The 25793-nt window shown below is 45.5% G+C and overlaps 1 protein-coding gene and 1 non-coding gene across 3 annotated transcripts in view; both read left to right on the top strand.

Moving 5' to 3' along the window:
• The first annotated feature begins 18534 nt into the window (after positions 1-18534).
• LOC135274941 (U6 spliceosomal RNA) lies at positions 18535-18641 on the top strand. Its single transcript, XR_010342684.1, has one exon. It is a non-coding gene; the product is annotated as a U6 spliceosomal RNA (small nuclear RNA).
• Positions 18642-24628: 5987 nt separating this feature from the next.
• The window catches only part of MYO10 (myosin X), a 272693-nt gene continuing 271528 nt past the window's right edge, over positions 24629-25793 (top strand). For both annotated transcript variants that reach the window (XM_064375882.1, XM_064375881.1), the window contains exon 1: positions 24629-24712. In XM_064375882.1, coding sequence (XP_064231952.1) covers positions 24692-24712 — 21 coding nt within the window. In that variant the 5' untranslated portion in view covers positions 24629-24691. The remainder of the gene's footprint in view (positions 24713-25793) is intronic.

The raw sequence follows: 25793 nt of genomic DNA, 5'->3' as shown, positions 1-25793 counted from the left end.
GGGAGGCTGAGGCAGGGGATCACTTGAGCCCAGGAGTTCGCGGCCAGACTGGGCAACATAGGGAGACCTCATTTCTACATATAATTAAAAAATTAAATGGGCATGGTGGCATGCACCTGAGGTCTCAGCTTCTCAGGAGGCTGAGGCAGGAGGATTGTCTGAGCCTGGGAAGTCCAGGCTGAAGTGAGCCGTGATCATGCCACTGCACTTCACCCTGGGTGACAGAACAAGAATGTTTCAAAAAACACACAAACACAAAAACAAAACACTCTAAAGCACAAAAATACATCCTATGAATGATGGCTAATTTTTTTCTTTTTTTTAAATTTTGAGACAGGGTTTTACTCTGTCACCCAGGCTGAGTTGAATGGAGTGATCATGGCTCACTGCAGCCTGGAACTCCCAGGCTCAAGGGATCCTCCTGCCTCAGTCTCCTGAGTAGCTGAGACTACAGATGCACACCACCACACTCAGCTAATTTTTTATTTTTTGTAAAGACAGAATCTCACTATGTTGCCCAGGCTGGTCTCAAACTCCTGGGCTCAAGCAATCCAATGGCCCTGGCCTCCGAAAGTGCCAGGATTACAGGCGTGAGCCACCATGCCTGGCCTTGATGGCTAATTTTATATGTCACTTGGCTGGGCCATCAGATATTTGGCCAAACATAATTCTGGATGTGTCCATGAGGGTGTTTTTGGATGAAATTTGCATTTAAATTAGTGGACTTTGGCAAATCAGATTGCCTTCCATGATGGAGAAGGGCCTCATCCCATCAGTTGAAGGCCTTGCTAGAACAAAAACTGACTTCTCTTGAATAGAAGGGAATTCTGCTGGCATTTGAACTGCAACTCTTCCCTGGCTCTCCAGCCTGCTGGCCTACCCTGCCGATTTTGGACTAACTAAGCCTCCGCAATTGTGCGAGCCAATTCCTTAACCCAAATCTTTCTATATATACACATCCTGTTGGTTCTGTATCTCTGGAAAACCCTGACTAATACACCACTAACTTCCCCATGCTCAAGAATCCTCTCGCCCACTCCAAAACCCCAGAATGCAGGGGAGCCTAACAGGGTGAATGTTGGAAACATGCAGCAAGCTTAAGGTGCAAATATTACAATAAAAACAGCTCCTGAAAGACTTTCAAAACCACAGGAACGCATTGCTCAGGCCCCACCCAGACCCTGGAGGCAACTGTACCAGGGAGACGCCCTCAAACTTAAGTCAGGCGAGCTCCTTGTTCAATTTCCGTCCAGTACCACCTCCAAAGCTAGGGATACTCTTTGCCTCTCTGAGGTCCTTTTCCCCAGTCAGGTCACACACTGTGCAATCTGGGTAACCAAATCTCTTGCCTTCTTGACAACTCAAAGGTATTCCTTCATCCATGCTTTTCTGCTCTCTATCTACCAACTTCCTTTTTTTTTTTTTTCAGATGGAGTCTCACTCTGTCGCCCAGGCTGGAGTGCAGTGGCGTGATCTCAGCTCACTGCAACCTCCACCTCTGGGTTCAAGCGATTCTCCGGCCTCAGCCTCCTGAGTAGCTGGGATTACAGGCATATGCCCTCCATGACTGGCTAATTTTTGAATTTTTAGTAGAGACAGGGTTTCACCATGTTGGTAAGGCTGGTCTTGATCTCCTGACCTTGTGATCTTCCCGCCTTGGCCTCCCAAAGTGCTGGGATTACAGGCATGAGCCACTGCGCCCTGCTGGCCTTCTTTGTATTTGTATTTTATATTATTTATTTTTGAGACAGAGTCTCACTCTGTTGCCCAGACTGGAGTGCAGTGATGCCATCTCAGCTCACTGCAACCTCCACCTCCCAGGTTCAAGCAATGCTCATGCGTCAGCCTCCCAAGTAGCTGGGACTATAGGCATGCAGCAACAAGCCCGACTAATTTTTGTATTTTTAGTAGATATGGTTTCACCACGTTGGCCAAGCTGGTCTTGAACTTCTGATCAAATGGTTCGCCCTCCTCAGCCTCCCAAAGTGCTGGGATTACAGGCATGAGTCACTGCACCCAGCCTCACCTTCTTAAAATAGAACCTTTCTTTTGTCATTACTTTTCTCTTCCGGTATCACCCCATTTCACTAGTTTCCTTTCTAACCAACTCCAAGCAAGTCTGCACTTAAGGCCGCTCAGTCCTCTTCTTCCAATGTCTCTTAAACCCATTCCAATAAGCTTCATAGAAAATAAAGGACCTGGCCAGGCACAGTGGCTCACACCTGTAATCCCAGCACTTTGGGAGGCCTGGGGACGCGAATCATGAGGTCAGGAGTTGGAGACCAGCCTGGCCAACATGGTGAAATCCTGTCTCTACTAAAGATACAAAAAATTGGGCCAAGCACAGTGGCTCACACCTGTAATCTCAGCACTTTGGGAGGCTGAGGTGGGCGAAACACCTGAGGTTGGGAGTTTGAGACCAGCCTGACCAACATGAAGAAACCCCACCTCTACTAAAAATACAAAAAATTAGCCGGGTGTGGTGGCGCATGCCTGTAATCACAGCTACTCAGGAGGCTGAGGCGGAGAATTGCTTAAACCCAAGAGGTGGAGATTGCAGTGAGCTAAGATCACGCCATTGCACTCCAACCTGGGCAACAAGAGCAAAAACTCTGTCTCAAAAAAAAGAAGAAAGAAAAAAAAGATACGAAAAAGTAGCTGGACATGGTGGTGTGTGCTTGTAATCCCAGCTACTCCGGAGGCTGAGGCAGGAGAATCGCTTGAACCTGTGAGGCGGAGGTTGCAGTGAGCCAAGATCGTGCCATTGCACACCAGTCTGGGCAACAGGGCAAGATTCCACCTCAGAAAAAGAAGAAAATAAAGGATGCAGAAGTCCCAAGAGCCTTGAAGCCCCTGCACCCATCCCACGAGGCTCAGTACCTGACTTTAATGAGAGAAGAATAAGCTTCTGCTATTAAAGCTCTGATTGTTAGGGTTTTCTGTTTTATTGGGTGTTCATGCCTCTGAGAATCCCCAGGCCGTTGGGATGAGGGTGAATTCTTCCCCAGTGGATTTGCCCTAAATTGGTTCTACCTACAGTATGTGCTTAAAATTATTGGGTTTTTTTTTCTTGGGTTTTCCTGGGACATTTGGGTAGTATATTAGTTTGCCAGGACTGTCATGACAAAACGCCACAGACTGGATGGCGTAAACAACAGGCATTTGTTTTCTTATAGTTCTGGAGGCTGGAAGTCCAAGATCAAGGAGTTGGTGGGGTCAGTTTCTCCTGTGGCCTCTCTCATGGGCTTGCGCTCTCTGTGCACCTTCTCACTGCATCCTCAAATGGCCTCTGGTATGTGAGTATCCCTCATATCCCTCATGTCTCTCTGTGTGTTCGAATCTCCTTTTTTTTTTTTTTGAGACAGAGCCTCACTCTGTCGCCCAGGCTGGTAATAGCCCGATCTTGGCTCACTGCAACCTCCACCTCCCAAGTTCAAGTGATTCTCCTGCCTCAGACTCCTGAGTAGCTGGGACTACAGACATTGGGCTAATTTTTGTATTTTTAATAGAGACAGGGTTTTACCATGTTGGTCAGGCTAGCCTCGAACTCCTAATCTCATGATCCACCCATCTCAGCCTCCCAAAGTGCCAGGATTACAGGCATGAGCCACCTCGCCTGGCCAATAGGGACAGCAGTCAGACTGGATTGGGGCCCACCCTAGCAGCCTCATTGTAACTTCATTACCTCTTTCAAGACCCTGTCTGCAAATACAGTCACGTTTTGAGGTACTGGGTGTTAAGACTTCAACATACGAATTTTGAGGGGGACATAATTCAGGCCATAACAGATACTGTACATTAACGCTGTAAATCAGGATTTTTTAAACAGACTGTTGCCTGTAATCCCAGCAGTTTGGGAGGCCGAGGTGGGAAGATTGCTTGAGACCAGGATTTTGAGGCCAGCCTGGGCAACATAGGGAGACTCTGTCTCTACCATAAATTAAAAAATAAATCCAGGTGTGGTGGTGCATGCCTGTGGTTCCAGCTACTTGGAAGGCTGAGATGGAGGGATTACTTGAGCAGTGGAGGTCAATGCTACAGTTAGCAGTGACTGCACTACTGCAGTCCAGCCTGGACAGCAGAGTGAGACCCTGCCTCAAAGTGAAATAAAACAAAAACAAAAAAACTAGGATAAATGTCTCAGGGGACATTCCATTTTTTACACCAAATCGAGACCTAAATTGAGAAGTTTTTTTGTCAGGACGTTTTACAAAAGTTGGGAGTTTTCAGTGCTGTGAATTTCTGAGGGTTCCTGCTTTAGGCAAGAATCTCAGCAGTGACTGAGGCCTGGGCTCCTGTTCCTCATTTGCTGGGGAATCACTTGCTGTTTGGGGTTTTGCCTTGACTTCCTTTGGGGCATTTGTGGACTTCCTTTACCTTCTTGTGAGCAGATTTATAAACTTTTTAAGGACACTCTTTGGAGGAATAATTTTAGATTTATAGAAAAGTGGCAAAAATAGTACAGAGAGTTCCTTGTGTTGTATTGACATCTTACATTTCCTTGGTCCGTTTGTCAAAACTGAGAAACTGACATGGTACATCACCATGAGCTAATCTCCAGACTGCACTCAGATTCCACTAGGTTTTCCACAAATGATCCTACCACACATTTAGTCATCACGTCTCCTTCTGTGACAGTTTCTCGGTACTTCTTTTCTTTTCTTTTTTTCTTTTCTTTCTTTGAGATAGAATCTCGCTCTGTTGCCAAGGCTGGAGTGCAGTGGTGCGATCTCGGGTCACTGCAACCTCCACCTCCTGGGCTCAAGCTATTCTCCTGCCTCAGCCTCCTGAGTAGCTGAGATTACAGGCACACACCACCACACCTAGCTAATTTTTGTATTTTTAGTAGAGACGGGGTTTCACCATGTTGATCAGGCTGGTCTTGAACTCCTGACCTCATGATCTGCCCGCCTCAGCCTCCCAAAGTGCTAGGATTACAGTATAAACCACCATGCCCGGCCCCTTCCTTATTCTCAATGACCTTGACAATGTGAGGAATACTAGCCAGGCATTTTGTAGAATGCCCTTTAATTTGGACATATGTGCACGTATATAAATTTTTTTTTTTTTAGACAGAATGTCACTCTGTCACCCAGGCTGGAGTGCAGTGGTGTGACCTTGGCTCTTCGCAACCTGTGCCTCCCGGGTTCAAGCGATTCTCCTGCCTCAGCCTCCTGAGTAGCTGGGATTACAGGCACACTCCACCACACCTGGTTCATTTTTGTATTTTAAGTAGGAACGGGGTTTCACCATGCTGGTCAGGCTGATCTCGAACTCCTGACCTAAAGTAGTCTTCTGGCCTCAGCCTCCCAAAGTGCCATATATGAATTTTAAAGGATGCCTAGTGGTCATCAAGTCTCGAGAAAAGAAGTACCTAGAAACTGTCACAGAAGGAGACGTGATACTGAGCCTATCAAGGTGCATGTGGGAAGCAATGCTATGTAACAATGACATGTGCTGCTGGAAGAGGAAGCTTCTACTCTTTGATTCAGCAAGTTACCCAATATGCTGCGCACAAATTCATCTCCCCTTGAGTCTCACTTGGTTAAATAAAATAATAATAAAATTTTAAAAGTAAATTCATTTTCCTTCTTAAGTTTGCCAGGGTTGGTTTTTCTTGATTAATTCAAAGAACCCGATGACTAATTCAGAACCCCTAACATATTACCCAGTTACTTTTCCCACAACCCCCGTCCCTGCCCCGTCCCCACCAATCCCTCTACCTCCCCTACCCCACTCTTGTCTGTTTTCCAGCAATATCCAATTTATTACATTCTTAACATTTTAAAATTCCTGCAAAACTCATCAGGACTTTTCCCATTTATATCATTCCCTGCACTTATTCAAATGCCAGCGCCAAGACCACAGGTAGTTTTATGATTTGCTGGGCATTCCTTTCTGTTTAAATTTCTCTGTCCTGGGGCAGTGACTGGAACCAGGGAGCTTGGAACGGGAGGGTGGGGGCAGAATGAGTCTCAGCGGAACTCTATGGTTCCAGGGTAAGCAGTGGAAGAGGCGAGGGATTGCTTCCAACCAAGGTAAGTGGACAGGGTCAAAAAACAGAAAGTGGTGGGGGGAAAAGGTCGCACAAGGTTTCCAGACCAGGTGAGTGTGGTCCCAGCTGCAAAGACACAAACACAGCTGCTTCCCTAGGCAGGAGGGCTGCCTCAGTGCACCCTGTCCCCCCAGCAGACAGACAGGAAACCTTGGACCCAGTGAAATTTGTCCTACTCATTGTCCTAACAAAGAGCAAAGGGAGCTGACTTCTTTTTTTTTTTCTTTGAGATTAGGTCTTGCTCTATCGCCCAGGCTGAGTGTAGTGGCGCTATCCTAATTTACTGCAGCCTAAAACTCCAGGGCTCAAGGAATCCTCCCTAAATCCTCCCTCTCTGCCTTCTCACTAATTTTTAATGCTTTTTTTTTTTTTTTTTCCCCGTAGAGACAGGGTCTTGCTTTGTTGCCCAGGCTGGCGTTGAACTCCTAGCCTCAAGTGATCTGCCTGCCTCAGCCTCCAAAAATGCTGGGATTACAGGCATGAGCCACCACGCCTGGCCAGGAACTGACCTTTTTGAGCACCCACTACGTGGCAGGCACTGCCTTGAAGAGTTTCACTAGTCTGATCTAATCCTCAAGACTCAGAAATAGGTGGTGGTAATTTCCCAGCTTTCCAGTAAACAAACTGCTAAGAACTCAGTTGCAGAGCCGGGAAGTCTGATTTTGAACCCAGTTCTGTCTTACACCAAAGTTTATGACCTTTCTAGGCAAGATCAGGCAGAAGAAAGAGAGTAGCTTGAGAAACCTCAAGAAGCTACAGGCTGTAGGTCAACAGTGGGATCTTGGAAAATGAATTCTCTGAATGGAGGTTTCCTCATTTATAAACTGGGTAGAATGAAACCTCCCTCACTGGGCTGACATTAACATTAAAGAATGTAACACAAGAGAGGCTGCAGAGCAGTGTCCAGCATAATGCTAGCTCTCCTTAATATACTGTAGCCTTGGCCAGGCACGAGCGCTCACATCTGCTGTCCCAGCACTTTGGGAGGCTGAGATGGGCGGATTACTTTAGATCAGGAGTTCAAGACCAGCCTGGCCAACATGGTGAAATCCTGTCTTTACTAAAAATACAAAAGTTAGCTGGGCGTGGTGGCACGTGCCTGTAATCTCAACTACTAGGGAGGCTGAGGCAGGAGAATTGCTTGAACCCGGGAGGTGGTGGTTGCAGTGAGCTGGGATGGTGCCACTGCACCCAACCTGGGCAACAAAGCAAGGCTCTGTCTCAAAAAAAAATTATGTATGTATGTATGTATGTATCTAGGTCTCGAACTCCTGACCTTGTGATCTGCCTAGATAGATAGACACACATATAAATACTGCAGCCTTTATAATTAGTAGTAATACGAGGAGCAGGAGTGGTATTCCTAGGTTTGGACTCAAATCTGTTAGTTAACAATGCTATCATCCCTTCATTTTCACTCTTTTATTTAGACAACAGCAATAGGCATTGTGCGTGCTGAGGACACAGTAGGGAATAAAACAGACAAATCTGCTCTCAAGGAGCTTATAGGAACCAGCCCTATAGGGTTCTGTGAGCCCCTCCCTGCTGGTGCGGAGATGAGAAACTGTAGAAAGGAAAGACACAGACACAGAGGTAGAGAAAAGAGAGTTTGGGCTCGGGGGTCCACTGCCAGCCAAAGCACACAGACCTGCAGTGACACTGGACACTCTGACATTTATTGAGTACAAAGTAACGGGCAGGGAAGGTGGGGTGAGGTAATGGTGGCCGGTAATAGGGTCAGGTAAATCGCGTGTCTTCAAGATAGGGGGCCCAAGACTTTCAATAGCTGAAGTGAGGAGAAAAGCTAATGCATCAGTGCTCTTCGCATATTTGTCAGAAATATCAAGGACACTAAGATTATGTTACTATTATTAATTCTTATCTTTTAAGAAGAAGAGAAACCAGGTGCAGAAGCAGAGCGTGAGAGTAGCCATGGAACGTGACCACTGAAGCGCAGCCTCACGTGGAGACAGTTAAGCACCCAATGTCTGCGGGTCTCCTGACAGCCATCAGGCCTTGCCACAAGAGCTTGGAGATGTGGAGTTTTCTCCTAACTTCCCCAGGGAGATGTCTCGGCCTTTTTGGACATCTCCTTCCCTAGCTGGCTAAACAGCGGGCGCTTCCACTGCACTGGCACTGCTGCACAGCCGAGGCGCCCTCCAGCAGCCCTTATGCGGCGTGACAGAGGGCTTAGAGCATCTTGCCTTAGGATCACTTTGTTCACAATGTCACCTCAGCTCCATGCTTCATAACCCGACAGTCATTAGTAAAATTAAAGGTTATATTGAGTACATATCTTTATGATTATAAGTGAGTAACTATAAGATTATATATGATTATATTAAGGAATAACAATGTGCCTACATTTCTAATTCTTTTCTAAATCAATATTTATATGGAACAGGCCGAGGCTTCAGACCCTTGCCACGACACTTGTGGGGCTTCCCCCCTACCGGGGCTGACTTCCTAAAAGGGAAACGCAGACAATAAACAGTGTATCCGTCTGTTCTTGCACTGCTATAAAGAAATACCTGAAACTGGGTACTTTATAAAGAAGAGGGATGATTGGCTCACGATTCCGCAGGCTGTACAGGAAACACAGCAGCATCTGCTTCCTGGGAAGCCTCAGGGAGATTTTACTCATGGTGGAAGGGAAAGCGGGAGCAGGTGTCTTACCTGGCAGGAGCAGGACCAAGGTGGGCAGGGGACATGCTACACACTTTTTCTTTTTTTAGACAGAGTCTCCCTCTGTCGCCAGGCTGGAGTGCAGTGGTGCAATCTCGGCTCACTGCAACCTCTGCCTCCCAGGTTCGAGTGATTCTCCTGCCTCAGCCTCCTGAGTAGCTGGGATTACAGGTGCCTGCCACCACGCCCAGCTAATTTTTGTATTTTTTGTATTTTTATTTTTTAGACAGTCTCCCTCTGTCGCCAGGCTGGAGTGCAATGGAGCAATCTCGGCTCACTGAAACCTCCGCCTCCTGGATTCAAGCGATTCTTCTGCCTCAGCCTCCTGAGTAGCCGGGACTACAGGCACACAGCACCATGCCCAGCTAATGTTTGTATTTTTAGTAGACATGGGGTTTCACCATGTTGGCCAGGATAGTCTCAATCTCCTGACTTCATGATCCACCCACCTCAGCTTCCCAAAGTGCTGGGATTACAGGCGTGAGCCACTGCACCCAGCCTGTGCCACACTCTTTAAACAACCAGATCTCACAAGACCTCACTCACTATCTCAGCACAGTACTAGGGGAAAATCTGCCCCTAGGATTTAATATTTAATCACCCCCACCAGGCCCCACCTCCAACACTGGGGATTACAGCTAGACATGAGATTTAGGTGGAGACACAGATTTAAACCGTATCACATGGAAACACTGTAAACAAGTAACCAGGGATCAGCATATCTCTTCTTAAAGGAACAGATCATAAATATTTTTTAGACTTTGAAGGCCATATGGTGTCTGCTGGAACTACTCAACTCTGCCATCATGGTGAAAAACAGTCTTGAATTATATAGAAATGAATGGAAGTGTTTTGTTTTAATAGAACTTCATCAACAGGCTTTGTGCCAGATCAGCCTCATGAGCTTCATTTTGCTGACCCCTGGGGAAAAAAAAAACAACAAACAAAGCACACATAAGATCATTTCATTGAGTGATAAGTGCTATGAAAAACATCAGGGGTGGTTGGGGGTAAGTAGGAGTGGTGTGTCCGTGCAGAATGAGCTAGGCTGATGGAATAACATGTGAGCTGAGTCCTCAGTTGTGGGAGTTAGAAAAGTTCCTCTTTAAAGTTTCCTTTCTTGTTAAGGAATAAATCATAAGTGTGCTAATAACTCTTTGTTAAGTCCTATCCTATGTAGCTGTCAGACATGCCGTGCTTCGTACGTTCTATGTAGTACTAAATATAGAAGTGCATTATATGTCCTTGTGCTTTAACCAAGATATCTGTGCTAGGCATGCTCACAGGCATGTCCCAGCTCTCCATTGCTTTTACCTGTTCAGAAACATTTTAAGTTCTTAGCCAATCAGACTTTAGTTTAGATTGTGAGGTCTGGCTTCAGCCAACAGAGATCAGATACATCAGCAAGGACAACCCCAAATGAGTAAGGAAGAAATTTGTCTGTTTTCCTTTGTTCTTTGTACTCTCATGGCAAGATGGCTAGCGAGAATACCCTTCCTGCAGTCCAGGAAGTAAAAATTGCGCTGCTGAAAGATCCTTTGTCTCAGTGCTAATTTTTCTTTGCAGCACGGAGCGTCTATTTCCAACATCAGTGAAGAGACAAGGCAGTCATGGAGAGTGAGTGGGGGTGAGTGGAGGGTGAGGAAACATTGCAGGTGATAGAAACCCAAGTGCAAAGGCTCTGAGATAGGATCCAGCTGCATGGTTGCTGTGCTCTGAGTACAGGGAAGCCGGCGTGGTTGTGGGGTGGGGATTGGAGGAGAGAAAGGCAGGAGTTAGGTCCTAGCGTGCTTTATCAGCCTCAAAAGAAGCTGGTAGGTGGGATGCAGTGGCTTACATCTGTAATCCCAGCACTTTGAGAGGCAGAGGCAGGCAAACCACCTGAGGTCAGGAGTTTGAGACCAGCCTGACCAACATGGCGAAACACTAACTCTACTAAAAATACAAAAAATTATCCAGGTGTGGTGGCACGCGCCTGTAATCCCAGCAACACGGGAGGCTGAGACACAAGAATCGCTTGAACCTGGGAGGCAGAGGTTGCAGTGAGCCAAGATCGCACCACCGCACTCCAGCCCTGGTGACAGAGTGAAATTACTCCATCTCAAAAAAACAAAACAAAACAAAACAAAAACCAGCCTAGGCAACATGGCAAAACCCCCATAGCTTAAAAAAAAAGAAGAATTAGTCAGGTGTGGGGCACACCTGCAGTCCCAGCTACTCGGTAGTCTGAGGCAGGAGGATTGCTTGAGCCAGGGAGATGAAAGTTGCAGTGAACCAAGACTGCGCCGCTGCACTAGAGCCTGGGCAACAGTACCAGATGGTGTCTCAAAAATAAAATTAAAGGCCAGGTGTGGTGGCTTATGCCTGTAATCCCAGCACTTTCGCAGGCCGAGGCGGGCAGATCACTAGGTCAAAAGGTAGAGACCATCCTGGCCAACATGGTGAAACCCCGTCTCTACTAAAAATACAAAAATTAGCTGGGCTTGGTGGTGCGCACCTGTAGTCTCAGCTACACGGGAGGCTGAGGCAGAAGAATTGCTTGAACTGGGGAGTCGGAGGTTGCAGTGAGCCGAGATTGCACTACTGCACTCCAGCCTGGCAACAGAGCAAGACTTGGTCTCAAACATAAAATAAAATTAAACTAAATTTTAAAAATAAAAAGAAAACTTTCTCATTCAACCCCCTCTCCATCTCACAATCACCTCTCTCCCTACCTCTCTGGAGCGCTACACCATTTTATCTTCTTCTGAGTTTCCGAAATTACCCTTCCTTCTCTTCCTGAAGGCTCAAGTTCGTCTCTCCCATCCTGTGATGGTTGAAACTCCCACTGCCACCACGGAGATGCCTTCTCCTCTGAGCCCCTCAATCTTGTACCTTCTTCAGCAGTCACCTCATGCTCCATGTGTGTTTATGTGTGTGTGTGTGTGTGTGTGTGCATTTGTGTGATCTCTTCAGCTAGATGAAGAATTGGTTATGTTTTACTTCATTTGTTGAGTCTGAACCCGCCAAGAGCAAGTACAATAACCTATGAAATAGCAGATTAAAAAAAAAATAGCAGATGCAAACAGAGGTACGCATCATGCCAACTCATGAGAGCAGATGGCTAAGTCTTCAGGAATTTTATATGCCAGTTGTTAAACATAGCCATGTTTTAAAGTTAAGTTGCATAAACTTACAATTAAATAAATTCTATTAAAATCAAAGGTAGTAAATACTTAAAACACATTGTTTCCAAAATATTCTAGTATACTTTACTATTATCTATGCTCTGGAGGTTACTTATCTCTATTGTAACTATTATGGCAGAAATAATAAATAATAGTTTGCTAACTGAGTATCGTTACCATGTCTGTGTTTGGTGAATCATGTTGGTAGCTTAAAATTAGCCATGGTGGGCCAAGCGTGGTGGCTCCTGCTTGTAATCCCAACACTTTGGGAGACCGAGGCAGGTGGATCACTGGAGGTCAGGAGTTTGAGACCAGCTTGGCCAACATGGTGAAACTCTGTCTCTACCAAAAATACAAAAATTAGCTGGATGTGGTGACACGCGGCTGTAATCCCAGCTATTCGGGAGACTGAGGCAGGAGAATTGCTTGAAGCTGGGAGGCGGAGGTTGCAGTGAGCTGAGATCACACCGTGGCACTCCAGCGTGGGTGACAGAGTGAGACTCTGCCTCAAAGAAAATAAAAATCAAACAAAAATCAGTCATGGTGAGAGTATTCACACCAAAAATACTGGTAAGTGTCGTAGATCACAGCTAACCTCTCCAAAGAATCAGTTCTCCAATGTTTACCAGCATACTGCTAATTATAAACCAGTTGAATGGGAGTTTAAAGCAGACTTTCCAGTTTGTCTTTTATGACTCCACCTACACACTGTCTTCCCTAATCGCTCTTGAACTTGGTACCCTTTGCTGAAAATGCTTCTCATACCTCTGGGTCCTTCCATATGCCGTGTGCCTAGAATATGCTTTCCTGTCCTCTCCACTTTGTGAACTCTGACTTCTCTGCTTAGTGGACTCTGGCTCATCCACTGAGCCCTGGTTCAAGTACAGCTTTCTTTGGGAATTATTTCCTGACTCCCTGTATGAGTTTGCGAGGGATGTCACAACAAAATAACACAGACTGGGTTAAGTTAAACAACACAAATTCACTTTCTCACCATGCTGGAGGCTGGAAGTCCAAGATCAAGGTGTCAGCAGGGTTGATTTCTCCTGTAGCCTCTCTCCTTAGCTTGCAGATGGCCGCCTTCTCACGGCTTCCTCATGTGATCTTTCCTCTGTGCATGAGCATCCCTGGTGTTTCTCTGTATGTCCTAATCTCCTCTTTTGAGGCTAGCAGTCAGAATGGATTAGAGTCCTGTATTAGTCTGTTTTCACACTGCTGATGAAGACATACCTGAGACCAGGCAATTTACAAAACAAAAAGGTTTTGGAATTGTGCCTAAGAGAGCAGGCATGTTTATTGTTACTCCTTCCTTATTCCTGCTATGTCTTGCTGCCAAGGAAGCAGGTTGCCTTCCTGACAGGTGAGGTTGAGAGATACACTAGAATACTGATGAGAGAGCTGCAAGGAGCTGGTGTCCTGAGTGCCTTAAGGAACATCCCTGTCCTCCAACCTTTTCAAAAAATTATTGTATTAATCCATTCTCATGCTGCTATAAAGAGCTACCTGAGACTGGGTGATTTATGAAAAAAAGAGGTTTAATTGACTCACAGTTCCACAGGTTGTACAGGAGGCATAGCTGGGGAGGCCTCATGGTGAAAGGTGAGGGGGAAGCAAATACTTCTTCATATGACCAACAGGAGAGAGAGAAAGAGGAGGGAAGTGCTACACACTTTTAAACAACCGGATTTTACTCCCTGTCACAATGACATCTAGGGGGAAGTTCACCCCCATGATCTAATCACCCCTCACCAGGCCCCTCCTCCAGCACTGGAGATCACAATTCAACGTGAGAGTTGGGCCAAACCATATCAATTATTAATTTTTATTTTATATAAATAGAGATGAGGTCTCCCTATGTTGCCCAGGTTGGTCTTGAACTTCTGGGCTCAGGCCTCCCAAAGTACTGGGATTACAGGTATGAGCCACTGTGCCCAGCACTCCAACCTTTGTGAGAGAAAAATAAACATAACTGCTTTAAGTCACTGTTTTTTTAAAATTGGATTTTTTTTTTTTTTGAGACAGAGTCTCACTCTGTTGCCTAAGCTGGAGTGCAATTTCGTTATCTCAGCTCACTACAACCTCCATCTCCTGGGTTCAAGCAATTCTCCTGCCTCAACCTCCAGAGTAGCTGGGATTGCAGGCATACACCACCACATCCGGCTAATTTTTGTATTTTTAGTAGAAACAGGGTTTCACCATATTGGCCAGGCTGGTCAAAGTCACTGTTTTTTAGACATGTCATTCTGTAACTTTTCTTCTTTTACTTATTCATACCTCCACATTAATATATATTTAATAATTTTTGCTGTTTGATAGTATGTTGGATTAAAAATGGCCATAATGGAAAACAGTCTGGCAGTTCTTCAAAAAGTTAAACATAGAATTACCATGTGATTCAGCAATTCTACTCCTAGGTATATTCCCCAAAGAAGTGAAAAAGGGTACATGAATGTTCATAGTAGCACTATTCACAGTAGCCTCAAAGTGAAAACAACCCAAATGTCCATCAAATGATAAATGGATTGTAAAAATGAGGTATACTCATATATGCAAGGGTGTCCAATCTTATGGCTTCCCTAGTCTGCAGTGGAAGAAAAATTGTCTTGGGCCACATATAAAATACACTAACAATAGCTAATGAGTTTTTTAAAATTAAAAAAAAAAACTCAATGTTTTAGGAAAGTTTACAAATTTTTGTCCAGTGGCATTCAAAGCCATCCTGGGTCATAGGTTGGACGAGCATGATATAATGGAATATTACTCAGGCAATAAAAAGGAATGGCCGGGTGCGGTGGCACACACCTGTAATCCTAGCACTTTGAGAGGCTGAGATGGGTGGATCACGAGGTCAGAAGTTCAAGACCAGCCTGGCCAACATGGTGAAACCCTGTCTCTTTAAAAAAAAAAATTTATAAAAAAAAATTAAAAGGAATGAAGTCACAACATGGATGAACCTTGCAAACACTATGCTGAATGAAAGAAGTCAGTCTAAAAGGTCACCTATTGCATGATTCCATTCCCATGAGATCTCTAGAATAGGCAAATCCACAAAGACAGAAAGCAAATGAGTGGTTAATGGAGGCTAGGGGTTGACAGGAATCAGACGAGTAATGAGTGTTGGTTTACTTTTGGAGGGATGAAAATATTCTGAACTAGAGAGTGGTGATGCTTGTACAACACTGTGAATGTACCAAATGCCACTGAACTGTACACTTGAGAATGGTAAATTTGAGGTCATGTGAATTTTACTCTTCTCCCTTCCCCCAGTGGCCACAGATTCCTGGCAATTCCTTCCATCAAGAGAGTCTGGGATCTGGGCCACGCGTGGTGGCTCATGCCTGAAATCCCAGCACTCGAGTCAGGACTTCAAGACCAGCCTGACCAACATGGTGAAACGCTGTCTTTACTAAAAATACAAAAAAAAAAAAAAAAAGGATTCTCCTGGTCTCTCTACTAAAAATATAAAAATTAGCCAGGTGTCGTGGTGAGTGCCTGTAATCCCAGCTACTTATGAGGCTGAGGCAGGAGAATCGCTTGAACCTGGAAGGCAGAGGTTGTAGTGAGCCAAGATCACGCCACTGCACTCCAGCCTGGGTGACAGAGTAAGACTCTGTCTCAAAAAAAAAAAAAAGAAAAGTCTCAGGTCTGGGATCTGTGCTGGCCTTATGTCAGGCTTTGACCAATTAAATATGGCAGAAGCAACATTGTGTGACTTCTGCACAAGTTCTCCAAAGGTCTTGCAGCTTTTGCCATCACCCTAATGGATTGCTGAGACTGTCGTGGTGTAAAGAAAGACCACGTAGAGAGAGTGAACCAGCGACCCCAGCCATCCCCACGAGGTCCTGCCCTTTACCGGAGGCCACACAAGACACAGCCGAGCCGCTATCTGACTGCAGCCACCTGAGAGAGCCCAGGGGACGGCACAGAGGTCAAGCCCCATCAAGCCACGGAATTGTGAGAAATAACAAATTATTGTATTTGGCCAGTTAGTTTTATAGGTGGCTTGTTACACAACAACAGACAACTAACACAAATAGTATGTCACTGCACACATTTACCGTAGTTTGCTTAACCAATCTCCTTCTGAGAGGCTTTTAGGTTGTGTCCAGGTTTTTAACTTGTCTTTTCTTTGTTGTTGTTTGTTTTTTTTTTGAGAAAGAGTTTCACTCTTGTCTCCCAGGCTGGAGCGCAACGGCAGGATCTCAGCTCACTGCAAACTCTGCCTCCCAGGTTCAAACGATTCTCCTGCCTCAGCCTGCCGAGTAGCTGGGATTACAGGCACCTGCCACCATGCCCAGCTAATTTTTGTATTTTTAGTAGACATGGGTTTTCACCATGTTGGGGTGGTCTCCAACTCCTGACCTCAGGTGATCCGCCCACGTAGGCATCCCAAAGTGCTGGGATTACAGGTGTGAGCCACCGCGCCTGGTCAGGTTTTAAACTTTTCTAAGCAATTTTTGTCCTGGATAGTCTTATAGAAAAAACTCTGTGCACTTAAGTGATTTTTCCTAATACTTCAACAGCACACACTTGGATTTGATGGAAGCTCTGGAAATAAAAAATCAAAAAGTATTCTCAACTCATTCCAGAAGCAAAATTAACAGTGGTGATTTCAGGCAATTTCTGGTGGAGAAAACAAGGCCTTGCTAACAAGAGTTTACGTAAAATTGGTCCCGGGATGAACCCCATGAATCTTACTCCCACCTTTCTTGGATGGCCAGCCTCTCGTTGTTCTGTATTGCTCTTCATTTTATATTGCTTTGTTTTCTTTTGTATTGCTTTGCATTGCTTCCTTTTGGGTGGATGGGATCCCTGGAGGTATACATAATTTGACTTCAAAAACTATGAAAACATACCTCTGCCAAGACCTGCGCCACTGAAATTGATGCTCTGAGCCTCCCCGGACTCTTCATAGAGTTTGTTTCCTGGATTAAACCTGTGAATTAGCATATCGATCAATAAAACTGAAGTCACATATATAGAGCAACAGAGACTTTGATGGAGATGCACAAGAGACATGCATGTGTGTGAGATTATCAAAAGATCTAGGGCAGCTGTGAGTGACAGATAACCTCTCATTAAGGTGACTGAATTATGACTATTCCATTAATAAATGCAGGGAAGTTGGTAGAAGTTGATGGGAGAGGTGAAGAAGGTTTTGAAGTGTGAGAAGAACCTCACTAGAAAAATTCAACAGATGGTTGGAAATGTCGTTGGGACTTCTTGTTGTTCTTGTTGTTTTTGTTTTTGTTTTTTTTTTGAGACAGAGTCTGGCTCTGTGGCCCAGGCTGGAATGCAGTGGTACGATCTCCACTCATTGTACCTACAACTCCCAGGCTCAGGTGATCCTCCCAAGTAGCTGGGACTAACAGGCACGCACCACCACACTCAGCTAATTTTTTTTTTTTTTTTGGTAGAAATGGTGTTTTTCCATGTTGCCCAAGCTAGTTTTGAACTCCTAAGCTCAAGCAATCCACCTGCCTCAGTCTCCCAAAGTGCTAGGATTACAGGCATGAGGCCCTGCACCTGGCCTGTGGCTGGGAATTCTTATAGCTTGAGTTACAGATTTGCGGATCATTTATGAAGAGATGTCAGGTGAAGTACAGAGAATTCATGATAAGAAAATAAGAACGAGAGAAGAACTCATGCTTGGAGTCCACCATGTTTTGGAGGGAGAAGGAGAAGAGGAGCTGCAAGGGGAGAAAGTGGCCAAAGAGATAGGAGAGCCAGACAACGGACTGTCACAACAGCTAAAAAGAACCAGCTTTGTCATTTGTGGCACCCTGTGCAAAATGAAAAGGCAGGGTCCTTTGTTCAACAATTATTAAGAATATTGGCTGGGCGTGGTGGCTCATGCCTGTAATCCCAGCACTTTGGGAGGCCAATGTGGGCAGATCACCCAAGGTCAGGAGTTGGAGACTGGCCTGGCCAATATGGCGAAACCCTGTTTCTACCAGAAATACAAAAAATTAGCTGGGCATGGTGGCGGGCGCCTGTAATCCCAGCTATTCAGCAGGCTGATGCAGGAGAATCCCTTGAACCCGGGAGGCAAAGGTTGCAGTGAGCCAAGACTGCACCATTGCACTCCAGTTTGGGCACCAAGAGCAAAACTACATCAGAAAGGGAAGGAGGGAGGGAGGGAGGAAGGAAATTAGGATATTAGGCTGGGCATGGTGGCTCATGCCTGTAATCCCAGTACTTTGAGAGGCTGAGGTGGGTGGATCACTTGAGGTCAGGAGTTCGAGACCAGCCTGGCCAACACGGTGAACCAACCCCCCCTCGCCATCTCTACTAAAAATACAAAAATTAGCTGGGCATGGTGGCATGCGCCTGTAATCCTACCTACTTGGGAGGCTGAGGCAGGAGAATCACTTGAACCTTGGAGGCAGATGTGGTAGCGGTGAGTGGAGATCATGACACTGAACTCCAGCCTGGGTGACAGAGTGAGACTCGGTCTCAAAAAAAAAAAAAAAAGATAATATTAATGGCCAGTGCAGTGGCTCACACTTGTAACCCCAATGTTTTGGGAGGCCAAGTTGGGAGGCTCTCTTGAGGCTGGGAATTCAAGGCTGCAGTGAAGTATGATGGTGCCGTTGCACCCTCTGTCTCTAAAATAAAAATTCTTTTGTGCTCACGTTGGCAGCATATATACTAAAATTAAAGCAAGACAGAGAAGATTAGCATGGCCCCTGCTCAAGGATGACACACAAATTCATGAAGCGTTCCATATTTTAAAAAATATATATTAAAAACTTTTCAGGCCGGGCGCAGTGGCTCACACCTGTAACCCCAGCACTGTGGGAGGCCGAAGCAGGTGGATCACCTGAGGTCAGGAGTTCGAGACTAGCCTGGCCAACATGGTGAAACTCTATGTCTACTAAAAATACAAAAAATTAGCCAGGCGTGGTGCATTCCTGTAATTCTAGCTACTTGGGAGACTGAGACAGGAGAATCACTTGAATCTAGGAGGTGGAGATTGCAGTGAGCAGAGATCAGGCCATGCACTCCAACCTGGGCTACAAGAGAGAAACCATCTAAAAAAATAAAATAAAATGAAATAAATAAATTATTTTAATTTTATTTTTAATTATGATAATAAGTTTATTTTTAATTATGATAAAAATAAAATAAATATACATAGTAAGTGTATATATTTATGGGTACATGTAGTGTATGGATACAGGTATACAATGTGTAATAATCACATTGTTTGTAATTGTGATTGAGAGATTCATCGCCTCATGGATTGATCATTTCTTTGTGTTATGAACATTCTAATTCCACCCCTTTAGTTATTTAAAAATTATTATTGCTATGGTCACCCTGTTTTGCTCTCAAGTCCTAGTTCTTTATTCATCCTATTAAGAAAAAATTGTATTTGCTGTCTAATGCCTAACAAAAAAAAAAGTAAATAAATATATAAAATAATTGTAAGATAGGAAGAACAGAATATTAAACCATGCGTGGGGAGCTTAGGGCTCTGTGCAATTAACTGTATGGGTTGCACATCTAGGAATCTTGCCCTGAAGCTAAGAAGTTAGAGAATTTTAAAGAGGGGATGTCATGGAGAGTGAAATTGAAGAACAGGGTATTGAATTTGATGATCTCAGGTTACAGTGACTTTCAAGAGAGTGGGGTGGGGGACAAAAATCAGATCATGAGGGGTTTAAGGGTTGATTGCTCAGAGGTTGAAGTACAGACAGTGAAAAGTTGAGGATTTGAAGAGAGATGGTCCAGTAGTTCAGAGAGCAATTGGGTTAACAAACAGCTGTTTTCAAATAGCGCTGACACAATCATATTTACTGGCTTGGATAATGAGCGGGAAAGACTGAAGTTGCAAGCGAGAGGAATAAGTGAGGACACAAGGTTTGGAAGTGGCAAACATGCTGTGATTAACAATAGCAATGTAGAGATGAAAAACTTTGCAAAGTCAGTCTCTGAGCCACCCTGGAGTAATGAAAGAGAGAGGGCCACAAAGACATAGAAACATCAAGAGAAAAAGCAAGATGTCAAACGTAGCTCCAAGTGGGCCTAATGTATCATCAGGGAGCGTTTCAGGGTTTCAAGGATTTATGCACTTTTTTCTTTATTATATATAACAGGACCAACACCAGACATGAAAACTGATCAATCTGTGAAACTAGCATGCCATGATTTTTGTAGGATATCACCTGTAGGAGGCATTCTTGCTGTAGTTTGAAGTGATGGGGATTTAGTTAGAATTAACTGTCCATCACATGCTCTCTGATGAGGTGAATTACATCCTAGCCTTAGCTCATCTTTTTTCTTTCTTTCTTTTTTTTTTTTTTGAGACAGAGTCTTGCTCTGTCGCCCAGTCTGGAGTGCAGTGGCGTGATTTCAGTTCACTGCAACCTCTGCCCCTTGGGTTCAAGGGATTCTCCTGCCTTAGCCTCCTGAGTAGCTGGGATTACAGGCACGCACCATCACACCCAGCTAATTTTTGTCTTTTTAGTAGAGATGGGGTTTCACCATGTTGGTCAGGCTGGTCTCCAACTCCTGAACTTGTGATCCGCCCGCCTCGTCCTCCCAAAGTGCTGGGATTATAGACATGAGCCACTGCGCTGAGCCACCTAGCTCATCTTGTAGAGAAATATGACTGCTGGCAGAAATAAGTTCTTCCAGTGTGTTATCCCCATTTTAGTTCTATGTCTATTCTTCTGTACTTAATTAATTCTATTACAATGTGAAACATTTCAGGTATTTTTCCCCCAAATTTATTCTTTTGAAACCACTCACAATTGTTTTCAGTTTCAGCGGGAAAAAATTCCCTTGAGGATTTCTGAATTGTAAGTTACGAGAAGTAAAAGAAACACTTGTGTAAAAATTTAAAGCACATTTAACAATTTCCTTTTAGTTTGTCCGAGAAGGCAAAAACATTTGATGTTTTAAACATCCAGGATTGTAAGTGAGCTCAAAGGATGGACTGCTGTTTAGTTAAGCATGAAAGGACTTTAGAATTGTCAGTTATTAACTTCTAATTTGTGTGAAAGAAACCTCGAGAACTTTCCCTTTCTGTAACTAGTAATTAAGCCATTATTCTAACAGGAGCAATTAAGGGGTGAGTATTTAATAAAAATAAAGATAATGGAAAGGACTCTACACCCCAAGACACATCAAGACAAGGACCGGCAGCTGCAGTAACAACAAAAGAAGCTCGATTTGAATTCACAAAGGAAATCAGACAACCCATTTCAACTAAAAACAAACAAACTGATGGTGGAGAACAAGGAAAGATTGTTATTACTTAACTCCTCGCAAATATACATATACGACTCTCCCTTTCAGTGTGGAAATGAACCAATCAGAATTAAAGTTTTGTTGATTGTGGATTAACGTATGCGATTCAATAAGATAATCTGACTGGAGCTTTTAGGGTATTTTATTTTGAAAATGTGATACTCTGGTAGCATGGTTGATTGGAAAGACAGGTAGGACAGACAGTCGAGACGGACTTGGCTCAAGGAAACGCACCTATACTCCTATTACCATTCTTGTGCCTCTGTCACTTCTCAGAGGGCAGGGTTTAATCTTTTCAGCCTAAACTGCTTTGTCCAGTGGGTAGCACAACTCCCTCAGAGGAAGCACTTAACTTCTAAGAAATGGTAACAAGAGTGGATATTCTTAGAAATCTATTGATTTAAAATGCTTCCCAGTCTCTGCCCAATCCTGTCAAAGCCCTTATAAATTTAACATGCTGCTTTTAAACAACTGATTCAACCCCAAATACTTGAGGGATAGATATCCTATTTAGAACATGCATTGTGCTGTTTGTTCAGCAAGTTAAGTCTTGCTGCCAGTTTATCTTGCACCTTTTTGAGAATATGCGGGTAAACAGAAAAGCTGATGAATTCTGACAACCTAAAGTGGTGATTCTCAAACTCTGAGCTGGTTATCTGGGTGCTTGCTAAAATGTAAATTCTTTCAATATAACTCACAGGTAAAGAAATAAAAAATGCAAATTCTTAGGTAATCAATTTGCCACAGAGATTCAGAGTTAGGTTTTTTTTTTCTTTTTAGCAACTGATAAGGTGGTCAAGGGACTGGTATTTATAAAACATTGTAAAACATTGATGTAAGCTTTTTTTTTTTTTTAAATTTTCCTACGCTATTAACTGATGATGTAAGTTTTTTTAAGGAATAAAATGATTCAGTAAAATTCAAACTTTACATATTGGATCTGACTCTCACTTCTTTATGTGAATCAAATTGGGGGCAATTATTAACAATATCTTCTTAATTGGCAGGAAAATGACTTTTAAAAAGTTAGTAGACTTTCAAAAAAAAGTTTCCTGTTTACAGAGAAATTGGGCAGAAAGTCTAGAGAGTGTCCATAGACCCCTCCTAGCCCCTCACCCTCACTTGCCGCTATTATTAACATATTGCATTAGTATGGTACATTTGTTTGACGAGCCGATATGGAAAGCAACTTTTGAAATGACATGGCAAGGTTGCCCAATATATCAGTGGCTGGGCTGATGCTGGGAACAAAGTCACACCCACACACTCACTTGAACAATCTTCCTGGTAATTTCTCTGGCAGAGATGTTGTGTGCAGATTAATACCATAATGACTGTAATTGTTCTGCCCCAGTATCTGAACACCAGTGGTTGCATGATCCATTTGATTAAGCACTTTGGTTGGTGCCTGGGATTGTTGGTATTTATCCTGACTCCATCTTCACTTTCCTTGCAAACTTGGACACAAGCTCGAATGGCTCAGAGCCTTAAGTGTGTAAACCTGTGAAACAGAACAATAGCAATGCACGATATCATCAACTAATTTACACCTTGACTTTTTCTAAAGAGAAGTGAGGTGGGAGCAATACTAATGCTGAAGAACTGCACTGGGATAAGTTACAAACATGCTTGACTTCCCCCATAAGGATTACAGAAGGCTATTTCATTCATTCATTCATTCATTCATTCACTCACTCATGCTATGAGACAGCCTGGGGATACGCAATTTAAAGCATGATCCTTCCTGCAAGTAGCCACTGTTCTCCCAACTGTGGATAGGAAGGACACCAAGAAAAAGACCCTTATAACATGATATAGTTTCCCCAACAGTCTTAGGAATAAATCCTAGAGTGGATATCTAGCCCAGTGGTAAGGGGGAGCTTGGGTGGGGTGTGTGGAGTAGCATCTTTGGGAAGGGGTCCTTCCCCTGGAAGATGTGACTTTCTGAGCTGAGTTTGAAAGGTTGACTAGCAGTTGGCAAATTCTCTGGAGAGAGCGTCTCAAATCTTTTGTGGTGAAGAACCAGTCACTTTTGTTCCCAAGTCGGCCAGGTACCAATACACTGCGGCGCCAGGTGTGACTCACCACGTGAGTCTGACAACACCCAAACTGGTTTATACTTGGTTCAAAGAGTCCACCGATCATGTGCTTGGATGTCGTGGCATTGTTAAATTGCTACAAAAGTTTACTCTTAATTTCTCTACTTGTTACAGACAAGCTTTCGTTCAGCACAGGACCAGGTAGCATCTGAGGGGCACCTGGAAGGCTGTTAGAAAAGCAGATTGTCCCAGCCTGCGTTCGAACAAGGTCCCCAGGTGACCCTCGCAAAGCATAAAGTTAGAAGAACTGCGCTAGAGGAAACGGGGCTCAGTACCAGGTGGGTTTGATCATTCATCCATCTCAGTGCCATCTGTCATCTCTGCTTCCTTGAGGTCTAGGAAAAGAGTTACATTTTTAAAGGTGATATTGGCCACGTCCCCTTTCAGTTTCAAAACTGCATATCCCTGCTATTAGGCAAACGTCTTATGCAAACCCGACTGCAGGAGAGAAATTCAACACGGAAGGCAGCTTCCAGAAATTCTGATGAGCCTCCGTCTTCCGCTTTGATCTGGCCCCGCAGCCCGGGCCGCTCTGCGGACTGCGCTTCCTTCCCCGGGATCGCTCGTCTGCCGGGCTGCTTTAATGAGATCCGCGTTGAGCAGTTTCCAGGACCTGCTAAACATCAAAGGCACAAAAGAAGCCCCCATTCTCTTCTCCCCCTCCCCTCTAAGTGACGATTTAGCCTTTCTCTGCAGAGGTTAGAGTCAAATCCCCCGCTTACGCCTAGGTGGGGAGACCTAGGGAAACGTGCGGTCCCCTCCCGGGTCCGCTACAGAGCCTGCGGCGGCCCCGGGCGCAGAGCGGGCGGGGCCTGGCTGGTAAGGGGGCGGGGCGATCCGACCGGGCGGAGCCAGACGGTGTGGAAGGGCGGGCGGGGTTGGCGGAGGGCCCAGCTCCTGGGGGCGGGGCCGGGTGCGGGAGGGCGGGGCGAGGGCGCAGGGCTGCAGTCCCTGCGGGCTAGAGCTGGCCGAGCCGCGGCGCGGGACGGCTCACCTCCAGGGCGCTCGCGCGGGGAGCGCGGCTCCGGCTCACTTTGCGGCCCGCTGTCCTCCTGCCCGCCCCGAGGGCCCCGGCCGGAGCGCAGAAGCAGGGATCCGCGCTCGCCAGCCCCCCGCCACCCTCCCCTGTCCGGGGGAAGAATGTGCCACCAGCTGTTCTGCGCTCGCGAGCGCTGTGTCCCGAAGTGAGGAACTTGGAGGAAGAAGAGACAAAGGCTGCCGTCGGGACGGGAGAGTTAGAGACTTGGGTTTGGGGAAACAAAAGGTGAGAAGGACGAGAAGGGACCGGGCGATGGCAGCTGGGGAGCCCCGCGGGCGCGCGTTCCCGGGAGTGGCGCCGTGACACGCATGGTTTCCCCGGACCCGCGGCGGCGCTGACTTCCGCGAGCCGGAGCCGCACTCGGCGCGTCGGGGACTGCGCTGGAACAATGGATAACTTCTTCGCAGAGGTGAGTGCGCCTCCGGCCGGACCTGGCCTCCCGAGCCCGGGGAGGGAGGCGTCCGCCCCCCGCGTAGCGCGCTGGGGTGCCTTTTCCTCAGCCCGGGAGGGCGCAACTTTCTGGGAGTCGCCTGAAATCACCCCCGGTGCCCCCCCGCGGGAGCTCTGATGATTAAGCCCAGGCAGGTTTTGTTTCGTCCTGTCCCGCGCTCGCACTTTGCTCCCGGAGGTAGCGAAGGTGCGTTTCCATTTGCGTGGGTGGCTGGCTCTCGGGGCGCCCCGGGACACCCCGCGCCAGGTGAGGAGGAGCGCGCCGGGGCCCGGGCGGGGGCGATTCGCCTGCCCGCCTGCCCGGGTGCAGGAAGCCCAATAAAATTCAGCGGGGACCTGCCTTTCTCCAAGAAAGGTCTGGTCTGGTATTTCCTTTGCAAAACGTGCGGGCTTCCTGTGCAGGGAGTTCAAACACTTCCAGAGGAGACGGCTTAATGAAGTGTGAGAAGGGGAGGCGAGGGTTTAATCAGTCACTGTTTTCCTTGCCGGCCGGACCTTGGAGACTTAAGTTCTTTGCTCGCCGAGAAGTCCTCTTTAAGGGACTTGGGATAATTCCAGACCATGGGATCAAAAGATGATGTATTTGTGTAGAGTGTCCATGCAGATTTCGAATTCGAATGTAAAGAAAATTTGTTGAGGGCAAACAATGGCTATTTTAAAAGATGAAACGGATGCTCTCTTTAGGGTCGTGGAGGGTGGGACACTGAAACTTCACTTGAGAGCCCCTTTTCCCCTCTGGGATCGAGAGTTACTGTGGCTTCTTGGCTCCCTTTCCTTTCTTGGTTGTGTTTATTTAATAAATTCTGTTTAAGTTTGAGGTTTGAAGTGGCTCAAAGTAAACTTAATTGATTTGAGAGAGTCTGGTGTGATTTTCGTTGAAAGCCAGGGAATGTTTTTTGAGTGCAGAACCGTCTTGGAGTCTTCCAGCAAATCAGATTGATGAGGGCTTGCATGTGTGTTAGCCGACTTGGTTTATCTGACTTAATTGGATATAATATTTCAAGTCATTCTGCTTTCTGCATGCTCACTGACTGTATTCT

This window comes from Aotus nancymaae, unplaced genomic scaffold, assembly GCF_030222135.1.
Source record: "Aotus nancymaae isolate 86718 unplaced genomic scaffold, 86718_ANA_hifiasm-v0.15.2.pri h1tg000014l, whole genome shotgun sequence".
NCBI classification, from domain to species: domain Eukaryota; kingdom Metazoa; phylum Chordata; class Mammalia; order Primates; family Aotidae; genus Aotus; species Aotus nancymaae.
Note: the sequence above shows the minus strand (reverse complement) of the source record. Positions and strands in the feature narration are given on the sequence as shown.